A 27,569-nucleotide genomic window follows, 5' to 3' on the forward strand; every position below is an offset into this window, starting at 1 on the left:
GTGAGAAAGGACTAGATGGATAGGTAATGAGGAACTGAACTAGAATGGTGAGAATAGACAGTAAGGGGCAGATGAGAGATATTATACAGGCTGGTTGGCCTTGTGTTAGTGGGTGAACTATAGAGGGGAAAAAGCTAATGAGCAGATAGGTTAGAGACATAAACTAGAGAGAGGGTGACTGAAGAGGTTTGGGGAGTTAGGGTGGGATGGAATTAAGAAGACCACTGCAGGTTTTAGTATTGGAAAGGAGAAAATCCATTTCTTTGAAAGCAGAGAAAAAACTGAGCCTATAGATAGAAAGGGGAAGCTAGGTGACAAATAAGGATAGAGTGGAGGGCCTGGAGTCAACTAGATTCATCTTCCTGAGTTCAAATTTGGCTGCTTACTACCAATATTACCCTAGGCAAGTCACTTAACACTGTTTGCCTCAGTTTCCTCATCTGTAAAATGAGCTGGAGAAAGAAATGGCAAACTACTCCAGTATCTTTGACAAAACTCCAAATGGGGTTGTGAAGAGTTTGTATAAGAGTGAACAAGGTGGGGATTTGATGCAACACCAGTTAGATGCCCTCGATCAGCAAAGCGAAATAGGGACAATGGTTTAAGGGATAACTTGCTGGGTAGGTGGTGGTGCAAGGGTTACATTAAAAAAAAAATAATTAAAATTTTTTTTGCATTTTATTTTTTGGAATATTTTATTTCCCCCAATTACATGTAAAGACAATTTTAACAACACCCCCCCAATTTTGAGTTCCATATTTTCTCCCTCCCTCGATCCCCTCCCCCTCACTGAGAAGACAACCAATTTGACGTTATGTGTAGTCATGCAAAACACATTTCCAGGTAAGTCACGCTGTTAAAGAAAACAGACAAAAATGTTACTTTTGTAAAAAGAAAATGATGAAATAATAACTAGCATTCCTATCGTCCTTTCAAGATTTGCAAGGCACTTTACATTTGGTGACTCCATTTTACAGTAATAATGATGATCATCATCACAAACAATACTTACATGCACCCATTGCGCCACCTAGCAGCCTAAAAAATTAACAAGAGTAAGAACGCGCGAGCTCGCGAGACCATGCGAGAGAGCTGGTGAAACCATGCGAGAGAGCTCGCGAGACCATGCGAGAGCACAAGACCGAATATGACTGGGAACACAATGACTGCAGTGAACCGCAAAGGGGCGGACTGCACAGTAGGGGGTTAATACAAAGACTGTCAAAGGGCACCTTCGAGCCCCACTCAGTTACTGCCTCTGGGTCTCTTCCTAGGTCCTGTGAAGGTGGAGGACGGCGGGCTTGGCTTGTCAAACGCCTAGTATAAGCATATTCACCCCTGACCAGGCCTCCCCCACACCCCCCATCCAAGCTTCCTTGGCACTCGCTTTAGGGCGGGACCTCGGCCACAAAGCGCATGCACCGTGGTTTAACAGCTGCGCAACGTCCCTCATGATCGCTCCTCCCTCTGGGATTCTCAGGCCCGAAACCTGAACAGGAGCCGGCGTTTTCCTTTGCCTGAGCTTGGGCCGAAGGGGCAGATTTCTGTTCTTTCGTTCTATTGTTTTTGAGTCGTGTCCGACTCTTCACGACCCCGTTTGGAGTTTTCTTGGCAAAGACACTTGAATGGTTTGCCATTTTTTTCACCAGCTTCTTTTACAAATGAGGAAACCGAGGCAAACAGGGTCAAGTGACTTGCCCAAGGTCACACAGCGACCATGTATGACGCAGGATTTGAACTCAGATCTTAAATTACTATAAGCCTAGCATTCTCTCCAGTGCGCCACCTAGCTGCCCAAGTGATGGTCCTACCCACCAATAGGAAGCAATACTCCACCCGCGGGCTCCACCCTGCACCCTGGACTTAGAGTCCATCTGGAAAGGGTGGGAGGGATTCTTGACAGCCCCACTCACCAGGAAATGGGGAGGAGGGGCCTAAAGTCCCCCCCCCCCTTCAGTGACGGTGGGTGACGCAGGCTGACGGGGGCTGACGCAGGCTAACGCAGGCTGACGCGGGCTGACGCAGGCTGACCGGCTGACGCAGGCTGACCGGCTGACGCAGGCTTCCGCCTCCGGGGCGTTGCCACAATGTCTTCCGGCCCAAGAGGCCCAGCTGTCTCCCTTCCCCATTGTGATCGCCCACTGGGCGGCGCTGCCTAGGCATCTTCGCCGGCGCGGGCTGAGCCAGGGGCAAGGCCGCAGAGGCCTCCGAACTGCGGCCTGCTTACGGAGGAGCATCCCTTTCCCCTCAACTCCCGATGCTTCCTTGCTTCCTTTACTTTCAGCTCCTCCACCGGGGCCCACTACCCATCTGAGCACTACTAATGGAGGGGGAAAGCCCTCATTTTGGATTAGTCTGGCCTCACCCATTTTCCTGGAACATAATCAATAGAAGGGGCCTTGGGAAAGCAGGCATCACCTGCAGCTGCCAATGAGAACCTTCCATCTGAGTTCAACGGGGCTTAAAAGTAGTTCGAAGCATTCCTTTCCAGTGGGAAAACACTTAGAATGTAATTAGGCGCTACATAGGCATATTTGAAATAAAATTTTATTTGTTTTGTCTGTACAACACTTACATCTCCATTGACTTTGCCCCTGAGAGATATAATAAATACAAGCTAAAGAAAATGCATGAGATATTTGTAAACTGCTTGGTACATACAGCCAGTTCTCAATTAATACAAGCGGTCCGCTCCGCAGACCTTCTCCTCCCCCCCACCCCCCAGTTTAATTTGTGCAATGCAAAAACTGCCTACAGTAGGTAAGCACTTAATAAAAGCCAGTTCCTTCCCTCCCCTGCCTCTTTAACCCACATATGGTAAAAGTCGGCCTTAATGCTGTATTCCACACCCATGTTCTCATTTCTCTGGGGCCAAGCTTAGTGCTCATAGTTTTGAGGTACTCGGTTTCCACAGTTTCCTTCCATTTATACTTGTAGTTGTGTAAACTGATTTCATTCATAAAATCTCATGCTTCTCGGTATTCATTTTCGTAATTTCTAATATTCCATTCAGCACAATCTATTTAGTCATTCTCCAAGGGATGGGTACAGAAATAGTCTTTGATGATTGTTGCTACCAGGTCTTCAGACCCTGGGGCTGATTAGATTGCAGGGTCTCAATGAAAAAGTTAAGCAAATTTATAACAAGAAATATATTGTTCTACTCTGCCATAAACTCCAGAAAGTTAAGAATCATCTCTTATTTGTTGTTGCATCTTACCTGACACTTAATCCTTTACATATAGCAAAGTATTTAATAGATTTTGAATACATGAATATCAAAAGGGTAGGCTTATATCTACCCTTTGGATATAGTAGGATTTACCAAAAAGTCAGGATACTAACTATAGTAGTTTTCAAAGTTTCCCCAACATTAAAAATACTAATAAGGGGGGAAGCTAGGTGGAGCAGTGGATAGAGCACTGGCCCTGGAGTCAGGAGTACCTGAGTTCAAATCTGACCTCAGACACTTAACACTTACTAGCTGTGTGACCCTGGGCAAGTCACTTAACCCCAAATGCCTCACTAAAAAAAAAAATACTAATAAGGGAGAAAGGTAATGATGATATGGTGATGAACTGAGTTCAGAGTAAACTCAACTTGAAAAGCACACAACTTTGTTAATAGTGCTCTCCAGTTGAGCCCTACTCCCTCCCCAACTTAAACCAGCTCAAGGTTAGGACCTAAGATTGATTTCACAATGGAAGTTGTGGGACTCCTCAAGGAACTGCCATTCCATTACTGTCCTGCTTTATTCTGAAGGGGCCACTTGCTTTAAGAAATAAATTCTCCAGGCATTCTTCTATGAGATGTAGCAATCTCTAAGTGTCATTTCCAGGCTTGGGGTCCTGCTGATATAAGGGTATGAAGACATGAGTCGGGGTGTCATGAGTGAGGAACAGAGAAAAGGCCAATTTAGCTGATTTCAGAGTGCAGGAGCAGGAATCATGTCCATTAAGGTTGGAAAGAATTGTTGGGGCACAATTGTAAAACTCTTTTAAAAAGTTAAACAGTGAAGTTTATATTTGATTCTATAAGCAATAATCATTGGATTTCGCTGAGTGACATGGTCAGATCTGTGTAGTGGTGTGGAGAATGGACTAAAGTGGCAAGACCTGAGGCAGGGAAATCAATCATTAAGAAGCTCTTGCACTAATCTAGGGCAAGTGATGAAGTCCTGAACTAAAGGGATACTTGTGTGAATAGGGAGAAGGGGACTGAATTTAGTATTGTGGAAAAAGAAATGGCAAAGATTTTTGCAAGTGTGGGATTTTCCAAGTGTGGGATGAGAGTGAGAAGTTGAGGATAATGGCAAGATTACAAATGTAGGAGATGAAAAGAATGATGCTACCTTCCACAGAAGTAGCAAAGTTTGGAAGAAAAGAAGAGAGATAGAATGGGGGGAGGAGGGGAAAGAGAGAGAGAGAGAGATATTGGGGAGTCATTGGTGTGATAAAGCATGCTTCCTACATCAAAACTGAAGTGATGGACATGAGACAGGTTTTCAGATATGGTCAATGTGTGGATTTGTTTTGCTTGACTACATCAACTACTTGGGAGATTTTTTTTGAGGGGGGGAGATGTAAAGAAAGAGGGAGAACTAGTGATATTATACCCCCTCCCCTCAAATAAAGAAGAGTATCAATGCAGTAACTTCCTATTGTATACAATATCAAATACAAAATCCTGTTTGGCAGTCAAAGCCCTTTATGACCTAGCTCCTTCCTACCTTTCCAGTTTTCTTACATCTTACTCCCCAACACATAATCTTCCATTCCCCTGACACTGGCCTCCCAGCTATTCCATGAACAAGGCATTCCATCACTTGTCTCTAGGTATTCTGTCTGTCCCCTAGCCTGGAATGCTCTCCCTCCTGCACTCTAATGATCCCCCTTGGCTTCCTAGCTGTAAGTCCCAAATAAAATCCTGCCTTCTACAGGAAGTCTTCCCCAATTCTCTTTGAATCCCAGTGCCTTTCCTCTGTTAATTATTTCTGATTTATCTTATTCATAGCTTGTTTGTATAAAGTTGCTGTTGTCGTTATGTTAACTCTTTGAGGGGAAAGACTGTCTTTTGCCTCTTTTTGTATTCCAGACCTTAGCACAGTGCCTGGCACCTGCTTAATAAATGTTTATTTTTTGATTGGCTAATTTACAGAAAATAAACAGAAGAGGAGCAGGTAGGTGGCACACTGGATAGAGTGCCAGGCTTGGAGGCAGGAAGACTCATCTTCCCGAGTTCAAATCCAGCCTCAGACACTTACTAGGTGGGTGACCCTGGGAAGTCACTTAATCCTGTTTGCTTCAGTTGGAGAAGGAAATAGCAGATACTCCAGTGTCTTTGCCAAGAAAACCCCAAATGAAGTCACTGAAAGTAGGACATAACCAATAAAAAGTACTGAACAACAACAAAACAGAAGAGATCAGAAAAAAAGATTCAAAAGGCAATACAGACTAGTGAGATAGCTGTAAAACAAGCATGCTGAAATAAGTATATGGTTTTTTTAAAAACACAAGTTGTACCTAAGTTTTGCAGTTTCATCTACAATTATCTTGTGATCTTTGCATATGGAAATGTTCGTGTTTGTAAGTGTTTGTCAAGTTCAGAAAAGAATTAATTTTTTAAAAGCTGATTGCTTTATAATTTAAGATCTGGTAATGGGACAGGTAGGTAGTGCAATGGATAAAGGCACCAGCCCTGGATTCAGGAGGACCTCAGTTCAAATCTGGCCTCAGACATTTGACACTTACTAGCTGTGTGACCCTGGGCAAGTCATTTAACCCTCACTGCCCCCCCCACCCCAAGATCTGGTGATACTATGCTTGGGGGGGGCGGGGCAATGAGGATTAAGTGACTTGCCCAGGGTCACACAGCTAGTGTCAAGTGTCTGAGGCCGAATTTAAACTCAGGTCTTCCTGAATCCAGGGCTGGTGCTTTATCCACTGCGCCAACTAGCTGCCCCTACTATGCTTTCTTTATTCCTACTTTTCCCTATTGTTTCCCTTGACATTGTAGAGCTTTTGTTCTTTAATTTTGTTATTGCTGTCTCCTTTTAAAAAGTATCCCCTTGGTATTTTGATAAAATATTTTAAAGTATAATCAAAACTATATTCTACAGTTCTCTTTCTGCAGCCATCTTGGACCCACGTTCCTCTCACAAAATGCCCAGCGAAGCGACAGAAACCGTCCCAGCCACAGAGCAAGAGTTGCCACAGCCTCAGGCTGAGATAGGGTCTGGAACAGAATCTGACAGTGATGAATCAGTACCAGAGCTTGAGGAACAGGATTCTACACAGGCCCAGCTGGCAGCAGCCGCTGAGATCGATGAGGAACCAGTCAGTAAAGCAAAACAGAGTCGAAGTGAAAAGAAAGCACGAAAGGCTATGTCCAAACTGGGACTTCAACAAGTAACAGGGGTTACTAGAGTCACTATCTGGAAATCTAAGAATATCCTCTTTGTCATCACAAAGCCAGATGTCTACAAGAGCCAGCTTCAGATACCTACATAGTCTTTGGGGAAACCAAGATTGAGGATCTCTTTCAGCAGGCACAGCTAGCTGCTGCTGAAAAATTCAAAGTTCAGGGTGAAGCTGTTTCAAACATACAGGAAAATACACAAACTCCAACTGTACAAGAAGAAAGTGAAGAAGAAGAGGTTGACGAAACAGGTGTGGAAGTTAAGGACATAGAACTGGTCATGTCCCAAGCAAATATATCCAGAGCAAAGGCTGTCCGAGCCCTAAAGAACAATAGTAATGATATTGTAAATGCTATTATGGAATTAACAATGTAACAGTCTGGAGACAAAGACATTTTTTCAGTGTTTCAGAGAAGATTAAATGCAACCTGATTTGAAATTTGGACTGTTTCTATCAATAAAGTTGTGGCTTCTTGTTGGATGAAAAACAAATATATTCTACTAGATAAAAAAATAGGTAAGTTGATCTGAGTGCAATAAGTGAGATGGGCATGATTTGGAAGGTAATAAGTGGAGCAGCAGCAGTTTTCTATGCATGTATCCTATGCCTGTAATTTCATTAATGTAGAGAATGCCTAGGGAAGAAAGCCTCATTACAAAGGTAAACCTGCAACTGTATTAGAGAGCTTCTTGGGCCTCAGAATTTAAGTGAATTGTCTAGGCTCACACAGCAATAATGTGTCAGAGGCAGGACTTGAACCGGGTCTTTCTGACTTTAGAGTTAGTTCTCTATCCATTCCACCATGGTGCTCCTGTGATGTACAAATCATTGAGGAAATAATTCTTTATCCAAGAAACACTGACAGGAAAATTGAATAGTGGTCTGGTAAGAAACAGGTGTAGAGTAGCTCAGCAAATACATACCAGAATAAAGTCTAAGTATGCAAATGAGCTAAATATGAAAAAAACCTTCAATTTCCCAAACATTCATTAAGTACTTGCTATGTAAAAGTCCGTACCATCAAGAATCTTACATTTTAATAGGGAGCAGGTCATGGGCAGGGGGTTTGGGGGGGGGGGGTTTAAGGGAGGTGGAGGATACACAGATGTGCATCCCCCAAATGGGGGAAACCTGTACAAAGGCAAGGAGACGAGAGATGGCACATGAAGTCCACAGAAGTAGATTTGCCAGCTTTGTAGGAGACAGTGAAAGGGGGGGCACAAAATAATTCTGGCAATGTAAGGACCCAGATTGTGGAAGGCTTTAAAAGCCAGACCAACTAGTTGGTACTTTATTTGAAGGGCAGTAAGAAATTGTTTTCATTTTTGTCTTTGCATACCCAGTGCCTAGCACCCTGGTTGGCAGATAGTATGTATTTAAGAAATGCTTACTGAACTGCATCTATAAAAATATATATGTGACCATGTCTTGCTACTCAAAAAATTTCTGGGGTGTTTATTGTCTTTAGGATAAAAGAGTAATTCTTCAGCAAAACACCTCCCTCCCCCAATCTAGCTTTATTTCATATTAATTTCCTTCACAAACTCTTTGTTCTAGTCAAACTGTCCTTGCTATTCCACATATAGAACATTCCAACTCCTACCTGTATACCTTTGCATGGATGGTCTCCCACGCCTGGAATGGACTCCCTTGTTCCCTCTACCCCTTACACCTTCAGTATTTCTTGCTGTAGGATAGAGGTCAAAAGAAAGGATCTTGGAGTAATTTTATCTACTTTATGCCTCAGAACTGGTGAAGGCCTTTCATCAAAGGTCCTACCAATGGGTGTAGTAGTCTATGGAAACCTCTTTCTGTCCTTCCCCCCTCCCCCCAGCCTTTGGAGAAGGAACAGAATCAGCTGTTCCTACATTTCATGGAAGTTAATAAAGAGATGGAAGCACTGGAATTTCTCCAGTTAACTTGGGGTTTGGATGTGTCTGGAGTGAGTATTTACCAGTGTATGACAGCTTTAAAGTCACATGGATCCACACAGTCCTTGAGTACAACAAATTCAACCCATTTTATGTCTAGCTTGACTCCTTGTCTATTAGCCCATCACAAATCCTAGCAACCTGAAAACAAAACTTTAATGCCCTCTATCCCTTCTCTTGAAGCTTATTGTGAGGGGGAAAAAATCCTTATTGTGGATTTCTGATTTTGATCTTGTTTCCACCTTTGCCAATACCTCACACTTCTAGTCTTTTCTCGGTTAATTGATCTACCCACCCAGTTCCTGATATTGCTTTGTTGGTCTATTTGTAAAATGAAGTAGTTAAACTAGGTGATATCCCAATAATTAAGGGAATAGGCATAGGTAATGGGGGAAAAATGAGTACTCTGCAGATGACATGATTATATATATAGAAAACACTAAAGGGTCAACTAAAAATTAATTAAAACAATAATTTCAGTAAAGTTGCAGGATATAAAATAAATCACCAGCATTCCTTTATATCATAAACAAAACCCAGGAGGAAGAGATAGAAAGAGAAGTTTCATTCAAAATGCCTCCAGAATATAGAAAATATTTTGGAATCTATCTACCAGGATACACCCAGGAACTATACAAGCCAACCACAAACATTCTTTGCAGAGAGAGACCTAAATAACAGAGAAATGTTCATTTTTCATAGGTTTGTTGAGCCAATAAAAATGACAATACTACCAAAATTAGTTTACTTATCCAGTGTTATACCATACTACCAAAGGACCACTTTGTAGAGGTTGAAAAAATGGTAACAAAATCCATCTGAAGGAACAAAAGGTTAAGAATCTCAAAGGAAGTATTGAAAAAAGGGGGGCATAGCAATACCACATCTCAAACTATACTAAAAAGCAGTGTCCCAAAAAGCTTGGTGCTGATTAAGAAATACAGAAGCAGGGATGGCACAGTGGATAAAGCACTGGCCTTGTATTCAGGAGGACCTGAGTTCAAATCCAGCCTCAGACACTTGACACTTAACTAGCTGTGTGACCCTGGGCAAGTCACTTAACCCTTATTGCCCTGCAGAAAGAAAAAGAAAGAAAGAAAGGAAGGAAGGAAGGAAGGAAGGAAGGAAGGAAGGAAGGAAGGAAGGAAGGAAGGAAGGAAGGAAGGAAGGAAGAAGCAAACAAACATAGTAGTTTAGTTTTTGATAAATCCCAAGACCCCAGAGACTATAGGGCAAGAACTCACCATTCAAGAAAAACTACTTGGAAAACTGGAAAGCATTTTGGCAGAAACCATGGAAAGGTCTCAATTCCCATATATATAAGGAATTCACTAAAATTTATAAGACTATGAGCCATTTATCAATGGATAATTGGTCAAAGGATATAAACAAGCAGTTTTCAAAGGAAGAAGTCAAAGCTATCAACAACCATATAAAAATACTCCACTAATATTTAGAGAAATACAAATCAAAGCAATTTTGAGGATATACCTCATACCCACCAAACTGACAAAAATGTTGGAAAAGATGTAAGAAAACAGGTACAATCATCCACTCTTTTTTTTTTTTGCTGGGCAATGGGGGTTAAATGACTTGCTCAGGGTCACACAGCTAGTAAGTGTCAAGTGTCTGAGGCCAGATTTGAACTCAGGTCCTCCTGAATCCAGGGACGGTGCTTTATCCACTGCGCCACCTAGCCGCCCCCCAATCATCCACTCTTGGTGGAACTGTGAACTGATCTACCTATTTTAAAAAGCAATTTGGGTCTATGCCCCCCAAATTACTAAACTATTCTCTTTGACCCAACTATATCACTATAGACTTATTCCCCAAAGAGATCAAAGGAATATGGAAAGGATCCATATACAGAAAAATATTTATAGCAGCAACTCTTGGAGTATCCCCAAACTAGAAACTACAATTCCAGAGGACTGAAGAGGAAGCACACTAGCCATCTCCTGTCAGGGAGGTGATTTTTGTTGTTGTTCAGTTGTTTCAATGTGTCCAATTCTTTGTGACCCCAGAGAGGCAAGAGACAGGCTTAAAATATAGGAGACTGACATTTTTGGAATCAGCCAATACAGGGATTTATCTTGCTGGACTTGTGTATTTGTTGTGAGGGTTTTCTTTTTCTTTTATGTTCAAACGTGTATGGGGAATGAAAGGAAGAGAAAATGTTTATTAAATAACTAAATAAACAAACCTAGATGATAAATGTCTTTTCCAGCTCTATGTCTATGATCTTAGGATTGCATAGCTATTCTCAGCTCTCTGAACAGGAGAGCTGTGGATCTTGTTCAGCTCCCAGGTTTCACCAGGCCCCAGCCATGGAGCGGCTGAATAGACCAGTACACCTAAAATACTCAGTTAACCATATTCTATTTGTCTACTCTGAATTTTAAATGTTTAAATGCTTAACCTCCTCTTGAAGCTGAACTTCTTTCTTTCTTCAATTGTCACACAGCAAGGTTTTTAGTACTCTCATCCTACTCAAGATGGACTCCAGGTTACTGATGTCCTTCCTAAAAAGTAGTATTCAGAACTGAACACAATATTCCTGGTCTGATCAAGACAGGTTATAGTAGGCCTATAACCTCCATTGTTTCAGCATTTAGGGGGCTGACACACTATCCTATTGACTTATTGACTTGGTAGCTCACTAAAACTCACTAATCTTTTTTCATGTAAAAAAAAAAAAGACCTCTCCCATCCTGTACTCATTTAGTTGATTTTTTTGTAACCTAGGTATTAGACTTCTATCCCTGTTAAATTTTATTTTATTATAAAGTCTATTCTTATAACTTGCTGAATATTTTTTGTATCTCAGTTCTGAATTTCAATATCCTTTCTGGTTTCATATCATTCAGAAATTTTGCTAAGTATGCTGTCTAGGTATTTTTTCATACAAATCGCTGATAAGAATTTTAAAAAGACAGGGCAGAGGGGGCAGCTAGGTGGTACAGTGGTTAAAGCACTGGCCCTGGAGTCGGAAGGACTTGAGTTCAAATCCGGCCTCAGACACTTAACACTTACTAGCTTTGTGACCCTGGGCAAGTCACTTAACCCCAATTGCCTCACCCCCCCCAAAAAAAAAATTTAAAAAGAAAGGACCAAGAACAGAGCCTTAGGGTATTACACTAGAGATCGCCTTCCAGGTTGACAACCATCCCTCAACTATTACTATGAGTCCAATTCTGAATCCATCTATCTGTACTATAATCTTTTCTAAACATCTTCTACATTCCCCTCTTGTCCAGAAGGATATCATGACATTTTGTCAAATACCTTGCTGAAATCCTAATATACCATGCTTATCCCACTAGTCTACCAATTTAGTGACCTTGCCTAAAAAGAGAATGAGATTAATTTGGCATGTCCTGCCCTGATGATCTCCTATTCTTAGTTATCCCTACTTGTAATAGTTTAACCATCCTTTAATAATGTTTTAGAATTTTGCCAAGACAATTTTCAGAAGAAGAAATCAAAGCTAACGGTCCCATGAAAAAAATGCTCTAAATCACTACTGATTAGAGAAATGCAAATTAAAATAACACTGAGATACAACCTCACATACCTATCTGATTGGCCAACATGATGGAAAAGCAAAATGACAAATGTTTGAGGAAATGTGGAAGAACTGGGACGCTAATACACTGTTGGTAGAATTCTGAATTGATCCAACCACTCTGGAGAGCAATTTGGAACTACACTCAAAGGGCTATAAATTGTACATACCCTCTGATCCAGTAATACCACTACTAGGTCTTTATGCCAAAGAAAGGAAAGAAAAAGGAAAAGGACCTATATGCACAAAAATACTTATAGTAGCTCTTTTTGTGGTGGCTACTGGAAATGGAGGGGATACCCATCAAGTAGTGAATGGCTGAATTGTGATGGAATACTACTGTGGTATAAGAAATGATGAGCAGGATGGTTTTAGAAAAAGCTGGGAAGATGTATATGAACTGATGCAACAAAGTGAAATGAGAAGAACCAGGAAAGCATTTTACATGAAAACAGCAATATTATAAGGATGATCAACTGTGAAAGACTTAACCACTCTGAAGACAATTAATTCCAAAGGACCCATGATTAAAAATGCACACTACCTCCAGAGAAAGAACTGATGAACTCTCGAGTACAGACTGCAGCATACTTTTAAAACTTTATTTTTCTTGGGGTTTTGTGTGTATGTGTTTTCTTTTGTAACATTGCTAATATGGACATATGTTTTGTATTATTTTATATATCTGACAGCATATTGCTTGCCTTCTCAAGGAGGTGGGAGAGAGGTGGAAGGGAGGGAATTTGGAACCCGAAATTTAAAAACATAAATGTTAAGAATTTTTTTACATGTGGCTGCAAAATATTCAATGAAATAAATAAAAATATATTAAAAATAATTTTGCCAAAAATTAAAGTCAAGCTCACTAAGCTATAGTTTAAAGAAACAACCCTTTTATGTTTTTTGAAAATCAGACAATTCCTGACCTCCAGTTTGCAGAACCTCTTCTATTCTCCATTATTTTTCAGAGATCACCAATAGTGGCTTAGCAGTCACATAAAGTTCTTTCAGAACCCTTGCATACTTGTTTGGGCCTGGTGGCTTGAATTCAGTGTAAGCACTGAGGAACGCTTCTATCCTGTCCTTACTTCTCTTGAGTTTCATTCAATGCTTTTTAAAACATTTTTGTTCTGTCCTTCCTCATCCAAAGGCAGTTCCCTTTGGAAGAGAAAACAGAAACAAAAAAAGTGAGTCATTCTGACTTCCATCTGCCACCTATCGCTGTCCGTACACAGTGGTCTTCTCCCTTCTCGGAGCTTCCTTGTAACCTCAATAAATCTTAGCTTCTCCCCCCTTTTTCATCTTGAACATGTTAAGGGCTAAAATTCTAGCTAGTCTGTCTAAAATATCTAATGAGTGGTCGCCAATAAATTATAAGCTTTAGCAAGAGTTAGACTTTTAAGCATTTATTAAGGAGAATAAGAATTTGGTAAAGAGAGAGAGAAAGGCCTAGATTCCTATCTATTAAAGGGAGAGCACATTTCTAGCTCCCTTCTCCACCAGAGTCCAGAGGAAAGAGCCCCCGACCGAGCGCCAGTCTCTTCCTTCCTCCTCCCACTAGTCCGCGTCACTTCCTGATGCCAAAGAAAAGACTCCTGGTCTTGCCCTCAAAGACCTTCGCTTCATGGGCAGAACTCTTCTACAGTAAGTATCCAGCAGGTGGCGTTATTCCAATCGTTACAAACATTAATCACCAATTTTAGCTCCCTTGAAGGTTACTGCTTTTGACACTATTTTTTTCTTTGCCATTCTTTTGTGAAATTTTCCACAGTTTTGCCTGTCTTTTAAAGCATCTTTCAAAGTGAAGTTGTTCAATGAATTTGTTAGCTAACTACATTTCTCCAGATAGCTACCCACCTTTTTTTCTTTAGCCTCATTTGTGTTACTGAAACCTATTAATCATGATCCTTCATTCTGTCTATCCTTGGTAGCTGTTGACTTTGCACACCTGGCCTTTCTCTTCTCCTGACTCCTACTCTATGTTGCCTCATCCTGGAGTTGAGCTTCAAAGGATGGGAAAAATAAAGTGGGATATGAATTTGGGGAAATAAATTTAGTCCATATTGTTGAATGCCAGGATGAGTCAAAATTTGATTTGAAAGGTAGTAACGAGGTTTTTGAATGGAAGACTGATGAGATAAAATGGGTGCTTGGAGAGAATCATTTGTCACGGTGTTCAGGATAGGCTGTTGAGAAGCAGAGAGGTATAGCAAAAAGGAGACCATGTAGGAGAGCATTGAAATATTCCAAGTCATAGCATATCAGGGAAAAATATTAATACTATACCCTGTATTTTAGGCCCACATCTTCCAGAAACAATTTAACATTCATATCCCAACCATTTTTGGCTTAGAGAGATGTACAAACTGGAATAGTTCCTCTGTGCCCTCCGATATGCCTTTCTGCCTCAAAACAATTTTAGGTAGCATTTATAAGAAGCCTGAAGAAGAAAACCACATTATGCAAAAATACAGTTTGGGGTTAACACTCCAAAATGGATGAGTAACCAAGTCACCATCCCATTTCTTCCTGGACTACTCCCTTTCAGGGATCAATAAAGCTCCTAAGAGATCTCTTGGAAGAGGAAGCAGATAGTGTGCCTCCCTTTCCATGGAACAGAAAACATTTCTGTGGGGGAACAACCTAGTGCAATCAAGGTTAAGTTTCTTTATCACTCTTAATCCATTTTTCTAAGAAAAGCCATGGCTTTTGTTCTACCCATTTTCCTAAAGGGTAAAGTTTGGAAAGGATTGAGGGTCAAAGAAAATACTTCTTAATACTTCTAGAGAAAGTAAAATGGAAGTTTATAATATATGTCCACAACACGCACTACTATATGTGAGGTGCACTAAGGATAAAAAACTAAAGTCCCTACCCTTGGCCAAAAGGCAGCTGAACAGGAGAGAAAGAATTTTTCTTAGGCTTGGTAAAGGTGAGAGGAGAGTACAGGAAGGAGAGATAAGGGAAAATTCAGAGGGAAATATACTGTTGGCCACCATGTTGGTGTGGGATCTCACCTGTCTAGGATGTGCTACTCCTCTACAGTAAGTCTGTGTAACACTGAGGAAACATCAGCACCTTTGGTTGTATGTGTCACACATATGGAGAGATACTTGTCCTGTGGCAAGTGGTATTTGTACTGCAGTGTAAAACATGCCAGAAATTTATTTCCATTTTTTAAAAGAGAATTTGAGTTTTTGTTTTTTGCAGGACAATGAGGGTTAAGTGACTTGCCCAGGGTCACACAGCTAGTAAGTGTCAAGTATCTGAGGCCGGATTTGAACTCAGGTCCTCCTGAATCCAGGGCCAGTGCTTTATCCACTGAGCCACGTAGCTGCCCCGAGAATTTGAGTTTTTTAATGTCTGCTTTATCAACGTTAGTTTCATTTTCTTATTCTTCCTCAGTTTTCTTTCACCAAAGTGAAATTATCATTGTCATTTGCCATTTCAGATCATAAGATAAACAGTGAAAACTATAGAGTCCAAAGTTCTGACAAAATGAAACTACATAGTCTACTATTTTTAAAAAGGGCTTCTTAACCTTTTTGTGTGTCATGGAACCCTTTGGCAGCCTGGGGAACCTTATGGAGTGCTGCTTCTCAGGAGAATGCATAAATGCATAAAATAAAAGATATAGTATTACAAAGGAAACCAATTTTATTGCAATATAGTTGTCAAAATATTTTTTTAAAAATAAGTTTAGGGGGCAGCTAGGTGGTTCAGTGGATAGAGCACTGGCCCTGGAGTCAGGAGTACTTGAATTCAAATCCGGCCTCAGACACTTAACATTTACTAGCTGTGTGACCCTGAGCAAGTCACTTAACCCCAATTGCCTCACTAAAAAAAAAACACCCCAAAAAACCAAAAAAACAAGTTTAGTGGGCAGCTAGGTGGCACAGTAGATAAAGCACTGGCCCTGGATTCAGGAGGAACTGAGTTCAAATCCGGCCTCAGACACTTGGCATTGACACTAGCTGTGTGACCCTGGGCAAGTCACTTAACCCTCATTGCCCTGCCAAAAAAACCACCAAACAACAAAAAACCCAACAACTTTAGCTATGCCCAAAAGGCTACTGATGCAGCAATACCACTTGCTAGGTTTATATCCCAAAGACAACCCCAAAAAGAGAAAAAGATCTTTTTGTACAAAAATATTTATAGCAGTTCTTTTTGTGGTGGCTAAGAATTGGAAATCAAAGCAATGCCCATCAAGTGGAGAATGGCTAAACTAGCTGTGCTATATAATGGTGGTGGAATATTACTGTGCTATAAGAAATGACAAGCAGGATGATTTCAGAAAGGCCTGGAAATACTTGTATGAACTGATGTATAGTGAAGTGAGGAGAACCAAGAGAACATTGTGCACAGAGGCAGCAATATTGTTTGATAAAGAACTGTGAATGACTTAACTATTCTCAATTACAATGGTCCAAGACAGTCCCAAAGGACTAATGATGAAGCATACTATCCACCTCCAAAGGAAGAACTGATATTGATGGAACACAGACTGAAGCATGCTATTTTTCACTTTCTTTCATTTTTTTCTTTTATTTAAGTTTTCTTATACAAAATGACTAATATGATAATGTTTTACATAACTGCACGTGTATAACATATCTGATTGCTTACTGCCTCAGGGAGGGGCGAGGGAAGGGAGGAAGGAGGGATAGAATCTGAAACTCAAAACTATAAATAAAAATCCATCCAAGGAAAAAAAAACATTTAGACTACACTATACCTGGAAAGGAAGAGGAATAAATGAGGAGTTTGGGAAAAGTCACAAGCCTTGAATAGAGCATGAACAGAAGGAGTAAAGGGATAATATATAATTAGCCACATATATACTGGAGAACACTGTTTCTGTGTGTGTGTGTGTGTGTGTGTGTGTGTGTGTGTGTGTTCTCCCCTCCCCCAATAAAATGCAGAGTGGTTAATTTTTTAAATAAATAAAATAAAAACAAGTTTCAGGACCTTAGGTTAAGAACCCTTAACACAGGAGCTCTCAAACTCATGACATGATCATTCCAAAAAACATCAAAATAATGCCATAGGACGATGCCTGGAGCAGCAAAACCCACATAAGAATGTGCTGAAATCTTCTTCTAACCAAGAACGGCTTGGAAGGTCAGAAGGAGGAAGCTGCTGTGCTGAGACAGGAGTAGAGCCCAACCCCAAAGTCACCCTGACCCCAGGAAAGTCTCACCAGAGAAGGAGACCCCCAGAGCCTCTGAATCAGGTGAAATGCCACAGTCTGGTGAGAGGGCTGAGCCCTTGGCAGGGGGGAGACTACAGGGGTCTATGCTGGTGCTGGGGCAGAACTTGGGTTTTTCACCCCTGCTGGGAACCAGGAGGTAGGTTTGAGTAGCAGTGGTCCAGGTGGGGGAGGGGCACAGGTTCGTTGGACCTGACAACCACAACACACAAAGAACCCTTAACTCAAAATATCTAAGGTTCCCCCAACCCTGGAATCCTGCATGTTAGAAAAACCCAGAAAAATAAAAAAAATCATGAAGACAAATATATGACTTCAGAAAAAGTACAGGGAAAACCAGAAACTTTTCTCCAGAAGAAGTTTCAAGGAAGTCAGACTTTTAAAATGGAAAAATGTCATAAATGTAATGTGGGAAAGGCTACAGTGGTTACTACCACCTTTTCTTATACCAGAGATTCCACCCAGGGTAGATGTCATAAATGCAGAGAACAGGTTAGTCAGCTCAAACCCAGGAATTTCCTGTTGAGGGCTTACTGGGGAGAAACCCCTTAATCAATGTGGAAAAAAAGTTTTAACCGTACCTCCATATTGTTACCACTGGTAAGATGACTATTGCAGAGGATGACAGCTGTCCACAGAGTAGCATGCAGAATTCCTTGTTGACAGGAGCTCCCTCAAAGGAAAGAGGAAAAGGAAAAAGCAGTCATACCGTAAGCCTCACCCAGGGGTTAGCACAGTGCCTGGTACAGAACAGACATTTAATAAATGCTTGTTAACTTGACTTATAAATGTAACCAAATGAGCTTCACATGAGGATCACAGTAATAATAACTAATATTTACACAGAAATTTTAGGTTTGCCAAGAATGATATTCTAGGTTGTGAACCTGGGTAACCAAAAGAGGGGTTGACAAAAATAGAGAAGTTAGGAGGGGGAGGTATTTTATTTTATTTTATTTTTTTAGTGAGGCAATTGTGGTTAAGTGACTTGCCCAGGGTCACACAGCTAGTAAGTGTTAAGTGTCTGAAGTCACACAGCTAGTAAGTGTTAAGTGTCTGAAGTCAGGTACTCCTGACTCCAGGGCCGGTGCTCTACCCACTGTGCCACCTAGCTGCCCCAGGGGAGGTATTTTAAATGTAAAAATAATGAGTTCTTGGAAATAAAGTAGGCAGTCATTGATTGGGAAATGGTTAAACAAATCGTGGTACATAAATGTGAAAGAATATTACTGTGCTGGTATTAATTTGGACATGATGAATACGGAGACGCATAGGAAGGCTTAACATGAATTGGATGCAAACTGAAGTGAACAGGGCCAGGAAAATAATATACACGATAACTACAACAATGCAAATGAAAACAAACACCACAAAACAATTAAAATTGAAGGTTGTGGAATTATAAGGAATCAGCTTGACGGCAAAGAGATATGAGAAGACACTTCTCTTTGCTCCTCTGTATAGGTCAGGGCTAAAGGGTGTGAAACAGCAAATATGTCAGACTGGGGGGTTGCGGAGGGCGAATGTGTTGGTTTGGTTTTACCAAATTTTTTCCTTTCTCTCTTTAAATCTTTGTCATAATGGTCAACCCCCTGGGAGACTGTAGAAAAGGTTTATAGCTGGTAATCTAGATGATGCAAAAAAAATTTTATATATGTAAATATATGTATGTATATAGAGATATATCAATAAAAGTGTTTTTGAAAGATAAGTTTTGTTATATATGTTTATTAAAGATGTTTAAGGGATATTCATGTTGCGATGTCCAGCAGGCAGTTATAGAGGAGAATTGGGCAGAAGCTTGGGAAAGGTAGATCATATGGAGTAGGATAGGCTTTCCCAGGCCTTGGGTAGATGCTTCAGAGTAATATGAATGAAAATAACAGTTTGATGGGAGTTAAAAACAGAAGGGAAGTTCTAGCTCAGGCCCAGACTCTCATATGGCACAGTGAAAATTAAGGAAGCACATCCCAAAAAGCTTCAAAGGGCAGCTCTGTACAGAGAAATCCACAGCTAGCGAACTAGAAATGAATTACTATCCAAAACAATCTCAAAACAGGATGGAGCTAAATGTGACAAATGTCTTGTAGTAAGGGCAAAGTTCATACCTTCAGAACTTTTTGAAAACTATGTTATTAATCCAAACAGCTAGGTGGCACAATGGATAAAGCACCAGGTCTGGAGTCAGGAAAACCTGAATTCAACTCCAGCCTTAGACACTTACTAGCTGTATGACCCTGGGGGAGCCACACATAACCCTGTGTGCTTGTTTCTTCATCTGTAAAAATGGGGGAAACAGCAAACCACTCCAATATCTTTGCCAAGAAAACCCCAATGGTTAAACAATTGCATGGCTAAACAACAATCCTTTTACCCTGTTAATGTACTTTAGATAGACTATTCCCTTATGATTTGCAATAAATCCCCTTGAAATACATGATGTCAGTGTGCTATTATAGCACAAAATAAAGGGTAGGGAGAAGAAATCTCTGCTGTGCTTGATGATCTTTTTAATGTCCCTCCCAGCTCAAGATCTCTTACATCTTATGATAGTTAACCTACATTTAATAGATTGGTCTTCAGCAAGGGATTCATTCAATCAAGGTCATGAGTTATTGGCCTAGCTTAGGTTCCTTTTCCCTGAGGAATCTTGAAAACTAATTACTATAACAAAAATTGCAAAAACATATGGCATTATTAATATGTTGTCACTTCTCTATCTTCATTCAGTTCTTTACTCAAAATCTTGAGGATGTTTTTATCTCCATATCTCCCTTATAATAGAGCTAACTTCCCTGCAGTATCTGGCATCCTTAACCACCTCAACTGAGCTATAACTGTTACATCACCAATTACCTGTAAAACTTTTACACCTGGATGTCCTGTAGACACCTTCAACACATTTCTAAAACTGAACTCATCTTCACTGCAGCAAACTCCAACTTACCTTTTTTTCCAGGAATTCTGTCTGAGACATAGGGAAGAGTAAAAAACATTACAACAGATCAATTCTGATATTGGTTAGGCCATTAAGGATTTTTGCCTGTCCCAAATTAACCCAGTGCGGTGGGTAACTGCAGAGAAGTGTTTCTTCCTACACAGAAGTACTTTACTCAAGGTTGTGGCTAGAAGAAACCTTAGAGATATAGATCAACATCTTGGTTTTACTTAAGGGGAAACTAAGGCCCATAGAGATGAAGTGGCTTATCCCACAGCAACAAAGTAAGTTAATGACAGAGTTGCAACTAGAATTCAGATCTCCTGAAATTCCAGGCCTAGGCTTTTCCTATTACATTATCTGACTACGTGTAGGAGGTCGTGGGTTCACTTCCTGGATCTACAGTGTTGCAAGGCCAAACACACCTTTTTGGAAAAGATGCCGCCATTTGCTTTAAAGGATATATGGGGGTTAGATTAATGAAAATTTGTCATCATACCTAGAAAACATATCGACTAATCAAACTCTACGGAGGGTACTTTAAAAGCATTATTAGGCTACCGATGATTATCATCAGGTCAGGACTCAAGCAGGCAGAAAGAATTACAAACCTGAGCTAGGCCTTTCCCAGGGTGTGGTTCTGGGGATACCGGAAGAGACACGCCCTCTCCACGCTTCATTCCAGGAGGCTACTTACTGGTTAGTCAGCTTTTCCGGAGGGCATTCTGGGAAATATCAATCCCAGCGGGCTACCTTCGCACCCTTTGATTGGTCTGTTGACTCCCGGAGGCTCTCTGGGAGTTGTAGTTCCAGGAGCTACTCATTCCAAGGGATTTGGTTTCTCTTATTCTAAGATTTCCAGGCCCCCGGATTGAGGGAGATGGGGGAGTAACTGCTCTGTGTTTAACTCCCTGAGTGGGAGACGGAGTCTGCAAGGGGAAACAGAGGCGGAGGCTGGTAGAGAATTGTTTTAGGGAAAGGAGGTAGCAAACAGCCACAAGCGAGCATGAGATAAAGAGTAAAAATTAATAGCCATTTCCTCCCCCGCCCCCAAACTCTAGCTCCTTGGGACTCTCCTGCTTTTCCATAGCAAGAGACCCCATTTGCTCTGGTCTCAGGAGAGCTTTCCTCCCTTCTGCCTGTATCCCTTTACGCCCCTCCTCCTGCCCTCACCCCGCCCCCGTGAGAAAGCCTCGCCTCGGCCTACGCCCCTTTAGGCTCCGCCTCCTGTTTCCGCCCCGCCCCTATGTAAAATACCCCCTCTCGGCCCCGCCCCCTATATCCCGCCTTTTCCTGTTCTAGCCCCGCCCCTGGAGACCTCCTCCTCCTGCTCTATCTCCCGCCCCGCCCTCAGGGGCTTTCCCCGGGAGCTGGAGAAATCCCCTTCCCTAAATCTCTGTGCAGGAAGGCATCTCAGAAGTCTCCCAGTCCAACCTGGATCTGAACAAGAATCCCTTTCTTTTATGTTATCTCTGTTTCATGGGCGTCTATCCTCGCCAATGAAAGGGCACATCACCCCCCCCTCCCTCCCTAAGCCGCTCCGGCTCTTCCGAGGAGCTTCAGTTAGTTTCCCCTGATATTAACCCTCCCTTTACTTCCGCTCGATAACTGTCATATACCTAAAGGTTCCTCCTTCCACCCCTTCCCTCTACATTCCTCTTTCTTCCCCTAAACGCCTACCTGACCCTCGTACCCCCTGGAGACTGCCCCCCACGCTCCCTTTTCCTTCCCTCCTATCTCCTTCCTCCTCGTTGCGTCGTTTTCAGTCGTATCCGACTCTTCGAGACCCCATTTGGGGTTTCCTTGGACGAGATACCGGAGTAGTTTGCCATTTCCTTTTCCAACTCATTTTATAGATGAGGAAACTGAGGCAAACAGTGTTAAGTGACAGCTAGTACGTGTCTCAGGCCAGATTTGAACTCAGGAAAGTGAGTCTTTCTGTACCCAGGCCAGGCACTCAACGCACCCACCCAGCCATTTCTTCCCTCCTCCATCTCCAGAAATACTTTTTAGTTGAGGGGGGAGGGGAGGAGGCTAATAGTAAGAAGCGATTGTGAAGTAGATGTGGTTTCTCAATTGGGCCTCTCACCCGCACTCGCTCCGGAACTACCCCCACCCCGCCTACACCCCGCCCGAGGGCGAAAAGGGGTCTGGAGTGGAAAAAGTTTAAGAAGCACTGCCTGCAGGCCCATCTATCTCCATTCAGGTCTCACCTCTTACCCCTCTGATGTACCCAGCTGTGTCCTGGCTTTGAATTACCCGGCACCAGACAAAAGGCAAGTCCTTCTGTCACAAGGCTCTTAAAGTAGCATGGGAGATTGAATCAGCTGGCAGGACCTTAGAGTTTATATTTGATGATGTTTAGCTTTTTATTTGGCATTTTTAAAGTCTGTTAAATTATTTAAATTTTTATGATTCCCCCCCCCCAAAATGATACCCTGATCACTATAGACAGGAGACATCAGGGCTCCTTAGTCCCAATTCTCCAAACATATTTATTCCTTATCTCCCAAACCCTTTCATCTCTCCTCAAACATCCCATGGATCCCCCCTACCCCATACTCTTAGCTGAGAACCTATTTTATAGAAAAAATTGAGGTCATTCCCAATGACCTCTCTCTTCTCCCCTCTTCCTCATCTCTTATTTCTCAGATGCCTTCTGCCCCTCTGTCATTGCCACTCTGCCACTTATCTTCAATCCCTCCCTGTCTCTTGGCTCCTTCCCTACTGCCTAAAAATATGCCCATGCTCCCTCATCCTCTAAAAACACTTCCTTGATCCATCCATCCCTGATAACTATTGTCTTATATTTTTTCTTCCATTTGTCATTAAAGTCCTTGAAAAGGCCATTTATAGAATAGATGCCTCCACTTTCTCTCTTCTCCCTCACTTCTTCTCACTCCCTCAGACTTGCCACCTCATCATTCCACTGAAACTCCTCTCTCCAAAGTTACCAATGACCTCTTCAATGACAAATCTAATGGCCTTTTCTCAAGCCTCATTCTTTCTTGACCTCTCTGTAATCTTTGACACTTTTGATCACGCTCTTTTCTAACTACCTTTTAGACATCTCGAACAGTATGTCCAATAGACATTTTAAGCTCAACATGTCCAAAACCAAACTCATTCTCTTAACCATTAAACTCACTCCACTTCTAACTTCCTTATTACTATAAATGAGAACACCATTACTCCAGTCCTTCAGGCTCACAACCTAGGTGCCATCCTTGACTTCTTAGTATAATTCCCCATAAACAATCTGTGGCCAATGACTGTCAATTTCACCTTTCCAACATCTCTCAAATTTGCTCTCTTCTCTCCGCTGATACTGTCACCACTTTGGTACAGACCCTCATCACTTCACTCTTGGACTATGCCTGCCTCAAGTCCCTCCCCACTCTAATCCATCCTCCACTCAGTCACTAAAGTTTAGGTTGTCTACCTAAAGAGAAGGCCCAAACATGTCATCTCCCTATTCAATAACTTCAGTACCTCCCGTTCATCTCCAGGATCAAATACTAAATCCCCTGTTTGTTATTCAAAACCATCCCTTTCCTACTTTTCCACTCACTCTTCTTACACTTTGCTCCCCAGTATGTACTCTTTGATCCAATGATACTGGCCTACTTATTGCTCCATGAACAAAACCCTCCATCTCTTGGCTCTGAGCATTTTCTCTGTCTGTCCCTCTCCCTCTTCTCTGCTTATTGGCTTCTCTGGCTTCCTTCAAGGCTACAATAAAATCCCAGCTTCTACTGGAAACATTTCTTAATGCCTTTTAATTCTAGTTGCTTCCCTAGTTCATATTTCTCCTGCATAGCTTGTTTGTGTATAGTTGTTTGCATATTGTCTCCCCCATGTAGATTGTGAGCTCCTTGAGGGCAGAGACTTGTCTTTTGCTTCTTTTTTTATTTCTTGCCATTAGCAGTGCCTGACACATAGTAGCTATTTAATCAATCAATCAATCAATCAATCAATTTTGCCTTTTTCAATGGAGAAGTATGGGTCCTAAGACTAGTCACCAGATATATGGTGAAGCTATGTTGTGAACAAAGCAGAGTTAAATGAGGTTATTAACCTTAATCTACTAGCTTAACGAAGAGCCTTCCCCCCCTCCCCTTTTTTGTCTTGACCTATTACTCCTTTTTCCCCAGGAGCTTTCCCCTAGAGTATAGAAAAGGCTTTAGAAAAACATTATTTAAAATTTTCAGTTTTATTATAAATTAGGTTTTAAATACAGTTATTTTCCTCTTTCTTTGATGTGAGTCAAAAGATATGCACACATTAGTAACTTTAGGGGTATAGTTCCAAAATATTTTTCTTAATGACTAGACTAGTTCACAGCTCCAACAGGTACATTATTATTTCACCAAAGCTCCTGCAATAATTGTCATTTTCTCCTTTTGTCATCTTTGCCAGTCTGAGTATGAACCTTGAAGTTGCTTTAAGTCTAAATTCTCTAATTATTTGTGATTTAGAGAATTTGAAAAATATAATTGGTGATAATATAGATTTCTTCTTTGTAAAAATTTTCTGTTCATATGGTTTGACCATATCTCATATCTATGAGGTAATGGCTCTAAGTCTTATATATTTGAATCAGATCCATATATATCTTAGAAATGAGACCTTTATAAAAAAAACTTTCTGCAAAGATGTTCCCCATTTATGTTTCCCTTCTAACTTTACTACATTAGATTTGCTTGTGTAAAAATTTGAAAATATTATATAATCAAAATGGTTTATTTTATCTTCTGTGATCCTATCACTTGTTTGGTCATGAATTCTTCCCCTATCTACATATCTGAATGACAATTCATTCTTTTCTTTTTAAAAAATTTTTTGTGGAGCAATGAGGGTTAAGTGACCTGCCCAGGGTCACACAGCTAGTAAGTGTCAAGTGTCTGAGGCCAGATTTGAACTCAGGTACTCCTGAATCCAAGGCTGGTGCTTTATCCACTGTGCCACCTAGCTGCCCCCAACAATTCATTCTTTATTCCTCTAAACTGCCTATGATGTAACCTTCTATGTTGAGGTTATGTATCCATTTGGAGCTAATCTTAGCATATATTATAAAATATTTGTATAAATTTTATTTCTGGAGTACTACTATCCAGTTTTCCCAGAATTTTTTGTCAGATGGTGAGCTATTCACCTAGTAATAAGGGTCTTTGGATTTATAAAACACTATGTTACTGTGTTTGTTTGCATCTATATGTTGTGTGACATCTCTATTTTTATTTAGAATTTTATTTTTTTCCCAAATTACATGTAAAAACAAATTTTAACATCAATTTTTAAAATTTTGTGTTCCAAATTCTCTTCCTCCCTCCCTCCCCACCCCCCTTTAAGAACTCAAACAATTTAATATAAGTTATACATGTGTAGCCATGCAAAACATTTCCACATTCATCAGGTTGTAAAAGAAAACAGACAAAAAAAAACTTTAGAAAGAGGAACAAAAAATTATTCTTCAACCTGTATTCAGATACCATCAGTTCTTTCTCTATAGATGGATTGCATTTTTCATAAGTCCTTCAGAGTTGTCTTGGAGCATTGTATTGTTGAAAATAAGTCATTAATAGCAGTGTATGGTACATACATCTTACTATATTGCTGTTATTTTTTATACAGTACATTTCACTTTGCATCAACTCATGTGAGTCTTTACAGGTTTCTCTGATAGCATCCTGCTCATCATTTTTTTTATAGTAAACTACATTTTTATAGTACTTTAAAGAGAAATTTCCTTACAATAAACTCATGATGTTGATTATTGCAACAACAGTAATAGATAACATTTATATAGTACCTTGTACCTGACAAAGAATTTTCTTCACAATAGCCCAGCAAAGTAAGTACCATACATTTCATCATCATCACCATCATCATTTTACATTGCTCTTGCCTCTGCTTCAAATTTTTTTCACAATTACTCCTTCATCATATTCCCTTCCCATGATATTTACTCTATTTCCTATCTTCTTTCACCCTATCCCTCCTCAAAAGTGTTTTGCTTTTGATTGCCCTGTCCCCCAATCTGCCCTCCCTTCTTTCACACCCCTTTTCCTCCTACTTTCCTGAAGGGCAAGATAGATTACTATACCCAACTGAGTGTGTATGTTATTCCCTCTTTGAGCCAGTTCTGATGAGAGTAAGGCTCACTCACTCCCCAAGCCATCCCCCATCTTCCCCTCCATTCCATAAGCTTTTTCTTGCTTCTTTTATGTGAGTCACTTTATCCCATTCCACCTCTTCCTTTCCCTTTTTCCTAGTGCATTCCTCTCACCCCTTAATTTTATTTTTTAAAAGATATCATCCCTTCATATTCAACTCACACCTGTGCTCCCTGTCTAAATATACTCCATTCAGCTGCCCTAATAATGAGAAAGTTCTTATGAGTTACAAGTATCATCTTATGTAGGAATATAAACAGTTTAACCTTTTGCTATCTCTTATACTTCTTTTTCCCAGTTTACCTTTTAATATTTTTCTAGGGTCTTGTATTTGAAAGTCAAATTTTCTATTCAGCTCAGGTCTTTTCATCACAAATGCCTGAAAGTCCTCTCTTTCATTGAATTTCCATTTTTCCCCTGAAAGACTACACACAGTTTGCTGGGTAGGTGATTCTTGGTTGTAATCCCAGTTCCTTTTTCTTCTGGAATATCATATTTCAAGCCCTCCAATCCTTTAATGTAGAAGCTGCTAGATCTTGGGTTATCCTGACTGTGGCTCCACCACAGTCCATTGTTTCTTTCTGGCTGCTTGCAATATCTTCTCCTTGATCTGGGAGTTCTGAAATTTGGCTATAATATTCCCGGATGTTTTCATTTTGGGATCTCTTTCAGGAGGTGATCAGTGAATTCTTTCAATTTCTATTTTACTTTCTGATTCTAGACTATCAGGGCAATTTCCCCTGACTATTGGAAGATGTTATCTAAGTTCTTTTTTTGATAATGGCTTTCAAGTAGTCCAATAATTTTCAAATTATCTCTCCTGGATCTATTTTCCAGGTCAGCTGTTTTTCCAAGGAGATATTTCACATTGGGCTCTATTTTTTCATTCTTTTGGTTTTGCTTTATTGTGTCTTGATTTCTCATAAAGTCATTAGCTTCCATTTGCTCAATCCTAATTTTTAAGCAATGATTATCTTCAGAGAGCTTTTGTACCTCCTTTTCCATTTGGCTAATTTGACTTTTCAAGCTGTTGACTTTTTTCATGATCCTCCTGCATCATTCTCATTTCTCTCTCCATTTTTTCCTCCACTTTTCTTACCTTATCTTCAAAGTCCTTTTTGAGCACTTCTATGGCTTGAGACCAATTCATATTTTTCTTGAAAGCTTTGGATGTAGGAGCTTTGACTTTGTTTTCTTCTGAGGGTGGCTTTTAATCTTCTTTGTCACCAAAGAAACTTTCTAGGGTCAGCATTTTTTTCTGTTTACTCATTTTGCCAGCCTATTTCTTGACTTTTAACTCCTTCTTAAAGTGGGGCACTTGGATTTGG

The 27,569-nt window shown here is 40.7% G+C and overlaps 2 protein-coding genes across 5 annotated transcripts in view; one reads left to right on the forward strand and one right to left on the reverse strand.

The window, feature by feature from the left end:
- ZNF263 (zinc finger protein 263) overlaps positions 1-21,089 on the reverse strand; it is a 55,728-nt gene extending 34,639 nt beyond the window's left edge. Inside the window, exons 1-2 of one of the 4 annotated variants that reach the window (XM_043976195.1) lie at positions 20,677-21,089; positions 17,709-17,867 (exon numbers count right to left, since the gene is read on the reverse strand). The gene's annotated coding sequence lies outside the window, so the exon portion shown is untranslated. Of the gene's footprint in view, positions 1-17,708; positions 17,868-19,689 lie in introns of all 4 variants that reach the window. The other 3 variants (XM_043976196.1, XM_043976194.1, XM_043976197.1) reach the window with 3 other exon arrangements.
- On the forward strand, positions 6,054-6,874 carry LOC122734980 (nascent polypeptide-associated complex subunit alpha-like). Its single transcript, XM_043976200.1, is given in 2 exon segments — positions 6,054-6,483; positions 6,486-6,874. Coding segments are annotated over 2 exon segments (630 nt in total). The 5' UTR covers positions 6,054-6,161; the 3' UTR covers positions 6,794-6,874.
- Positions 21,090-27,569: the final 6,480 nt, after the last annotated feature.

The sequence above is a fragment of the Dromiciops gliroides genome, chromosome 1 (genome assembly GCF_019393635.1).
Source record: "Dromiciops gliroides isolate mDroGli1 chromosome 1, mDroGli1.pri, whole genome shotgun sequence".
Lineage (NCBI taxonomy): Eukaryota > Metazoa > Chordata > Mammalia > Microbiotheria > Microbiotheriidae > Dromiciops > Dromiciops gliroides.